Source organism: Dendronephthya gigantea, unplaced genomic scaffold (assembly GCF_004324835.1).
Source record: "Dendronephthya gigantea isolate DGI-Jeju-01 unplaced genomic scaffold, DenGig_1.0 000079F, whole genome shotgun sequence".
Lineage (NCBI taxonomy): Eukaryota > Metazoa > Cnidaria > Anthozoa > Malacalcyonacea > Nephtheidae > Dendronephthya > Dendronephthya gigantea.
This window is the reverse complement of record NW_021163089.1, coordinates 543,809-547,364: the sequence shown is the minus strand read 5'-3', so window position 1 is coordinate 547,364 and position 3,556 is coordinate 543,809. Positions and strand designations below refer to the sequence as shown.

The window sequence follows — 3,556 nt, the reverse complement described above, 5'->3', positions numbered from 1 at the left end:
TACGCTTGCTTTGGAATCGAATTTCTGTCTTACGCAGTTAAAAAACATTCATCTTTACAAATAAACCCCAATCTCTACGCTGAACACACGCAGTGCTTGAAATACAAAAGGATTGATAACCCTGTCTTTCGACGTATTTGCTTTGTTTTTTTACCACTCAACACCCACGCTGTACGGAAGGGAAATACCTCATTATTATTTGTTCTGCAAGCCTGCGTCGGAACTTCCTATTTGAATAATTTCGTTTACGAATTACGAAAGGTCGAATATGATGACTTCTAGCATTTCTTTCGATGACTCCTAGAGACTCCTTCGACGTTCGAGAGAAAGGTGTTATCTGGATTTTTTCGTTGTGCTTAGTAAAACTTGTAGCACGCGGTATCTTGTCCTAGTGAGCACAGCTTCGTGTCTGAAACAGGTAAGATGGCAACCAACTTTATTATACAAACTACTATAACTCAATTATAAACTTCAATTGTAAATACTCATAAGATGATGGAACTTCAAAGGTTAATCCCCTGATTTTTCTAGTATTATCTCCAGGAGTGTTTACTCACTCATTCTACGCTCCTAGACCAGATCTAAATCTAGCTTTAAACTTGATTTTAAATTGACTTTGGCGATGCCTTGCATGGTCACGATTCTCAGGAAATCTTGCATGGTTTATGAGAACAGGCGACTCATATTTTCAATATTTTCCATCAGTGAAAACGACTTATTCACAACAATTGCGAGTTAGTGGAACTCAACAGATGCTAGCCTATGTTCATTTTATATAATCAGACATCCGGCTATACGATGCCTTTTATTGCTGTCTATTATTCATATTAGCAATTCATGACAGGAGAAAAATGCTGCCACTGTTGTAAACTGGATGGCTCTACATTTTAGTAAAGAACTGATGGATTTTAAGGAAGAACTAAAACTTAAATCGTCTATTATCGGCGGATTTCTTCAGTTGTTCTGAAATCAATAAAAAAATAGTTTGCTGCTTGGGTCCCAACAGGTATTACAGTTTCGATCTTTCTTTTTCGATCTTTAAATATTCGAGCTATCTTGTTAGGTATGCTATCGTTTTAACATATTTCTCGAAAAAATGGCGTGTCCATGACGATCACCATTTATATAGCATTGAGTGCTTCATACTTGAGAGTTGAGAATGTGAAAAGATTAAAGTAATACGCAGGTAAACAGATAGCTTATTCATCAAGACAACGAGCTATTTTCGAAATAAGTTTGACTTCATCATCACCGCATCTTTTTCTTTTTGCTTTACCCAGTTCTATTCCACGAAGGAAAATATGCGAGAATTATAAACGATCATAATGTTTACCCAATGTAATTTCCCTATATTAGACTATATATGATTGCAAATGTAAATCCCTGCTATGTTTAGTCAAGATTAATGATGTGTATCCTCACATTATAATAAAATCATTTCGGCCTTTCTCTTGTTGATTTTCCAGCAGGTGAAGAAATCTATCATCACCGGAACAGTTCAAGAAAACAGGGCAACTTTAAAGGTTAGATAACCCATTTTTAAATACTTTTTCGTGCAGGTATTATTCACTGGACTCGGTTGTTCTATCATCAAATTGTGTTTCTAATATTTCCTACTTTGTTGTAAGCTTTTTCATTAAGTAAGAGTGATTATTGTTGGGACAGGGCGGACAGCGTCATGGAGCTGTCAGCGGCTATATTATGTATTTTTTGATCAATCGACTATAATTATTAACGTACAATGAAGAAACCAGAAGATAATGAGAAACACACTACAAATTCTGATTTCTCATTAGTTCAATGAGCAATATAGGAGGGGAGGGGACATATATTAAAAAATGTCATCAGGTCGGCTGGCCATCAGTGCATTTGTCTTCAATGTATTTGGCAGAAAATTTGAAAGTTCAAATCCGCTTTGTTGATTTTCATTTAGACACTCTTCGCCGGAGTTCTTCTCATAAAGAAATGGAGAATACACTTGGGCCTACAAACGAAAGTCTGTTGGATACAACGACGAGCAAGTCAAGCTATCATATGGATTACGGAGCAGTACTTGCAGCTGCTGTATTTGAAATCATCATCAGTCTCGTAGGAACAGTTGGGAACCTCTTTACTATAATAGCCGTCCTGCGTAATCGTAATCTCCAATATGCCACCAATTATCTTATCGTATCCCTCTCCGTCGCTGATATCCTCGTGTGTACCATACTAGTCCCTATGCGTGCCTCTCAACATATTGCTTACCAATACGACTCGAGTATACCGAAGACCTTCGTCGAAGTTGCAGGATTTGTTGGAAGGATCAACATTATTGCATCTATATCAACTCTAGTCTGCCTAAGCGTTGATCGGTATCTGGCGTTGTCGAGACCCTTGAAGTATGCTACCTCGATACGCTACAATCTTTGGAAAGTCCTTGCAGTCATAACGACCATATGGTGTTTAGCTATATTCATCACAAGCATTCCTAAATTTCCCGGTGTCTCTGATACGCCGTTTCTCATTTTCTTCATCGTGTTCGTGCTCACAGCGACCTTGGTGATATGCGTGACCTATTATCAAATTTTTCATATTATCGCAAAAACCGTTCGGAAGATGGGAAAGCCGATACGATACAGCAATAACTTTCAACCAAGTTCACAAACCTTCCAAAGTCGCGTCGCCAGAAAAGCCAGCAAAATCAGTTGCGACAATGTTGTTATAGAGAACGAAGGAAACATAAATGCTGCTACGTCAAGTAACACCATTGACTCTAATGTCTCGGACAAAAACTTAGATAAAAGATCTCCTGGAAAAACCTCGTCCACGGAAAATAAGCCTTCTTCTAAAGTCGCACCAGACTCCTCAACGCGCGTCGCTCCGTTTTCCCGCGAAGACCGCAAGGCCGCAAAGACTGTTGGGTTAGTAATCGCCGCATTCATTTTGCTTGTCTATCCAAGGATTATAATGATTTTGTATCATTTTGGCAACAACGAAAGCGCAAGCTCCAAAGTCGCCAGATTCTGGATGCGTGTGTTTCTCTACGCTAATTCAGCGGTAAATCCCGCGTTTTATGCATACAGACACAAAGGTTTTCGCAAAGAGTTCAGGCGGATGGGGTTACAGTGCTTGGGACTGGGACGAGCCATTCGCGAGCGTTACACAACAGTTTTGAAACAGGACAATACAAGATCTAGAAGTACTACTTTTGACATGTAGAAATATTCTAATGTTTCCAGCCTATAGTCGGATTAGAGTTGACGAGACTTTTCGCTCGTGTTCACCTTTCTATGTTTCAACGGATGAGAACTTTCAATATATATATTTCAATATAATATCCAGTCAAGTTTTGGCTTTGTTGCCTCTTGAAAGACTCTGAAAATGATATAGATTAGGCGCTTCCTGCAGTCAGTGCTTAATTTTTATCGTATTTATTTTGGACAGTTTGCCATTTTAGAAAATAAATGTTCCTCTAACTGTGCAAGTCATGATTTATTTTATTAAAACATTTCAAAACTAGCCTTCCAACGGAATTCACCTCCAGTCTATGTTTTCACTTTTTCTTACTGGTACCTGC

General features: G+C 38.5%; 1 protein-coding gene across 4 annotated transcripts; it reads left to right on the top strand.

Moving 5' to 3' along the window:
* The first annotated feature begins 27 nt into the window (after window positions 1–27).
* On the top strand, window positions 28–3,531 carry LOC114532369 (alpha-1A adrenergic receptor-like). 4 transcript variants are annotated; one of them, XM_028553856.1, is made up of 3 exons: window positions 28–418; window positions 832–1,523; window positions 1,934–3,527. In XM_028553856.1, the coding sequence occupies exon 3, from the start codon at window positions 1,966–1,968 to the stop codon at window positions 3,196–3,198; it is 1,233 nt and encodes a 410-aa protein (XP_028409657.1). In that variant the 5' UTR covers window positions 28–418; window positions 832–1,523; window positions 1,934–1,965; the 3' UTR covers window positions 3,199–3,527. The 4 variants fall into 4 exon arrangements, with proteins under 4 accessions (XP_028409657.1, XP_028409658.1, XP_028409659.1 ...); XM_028553857.1 differs by having other exon boundaries at window positions 28–1,186; window positions 1,467–1,523; XM_028553858.1 differs by having other exon boundaries at window positions 383–418; window positions 1,467–1,523; window positions 1,934–3,531.
* Window positions 3,532–3,556: the final 25 nt, after the last annotated feature.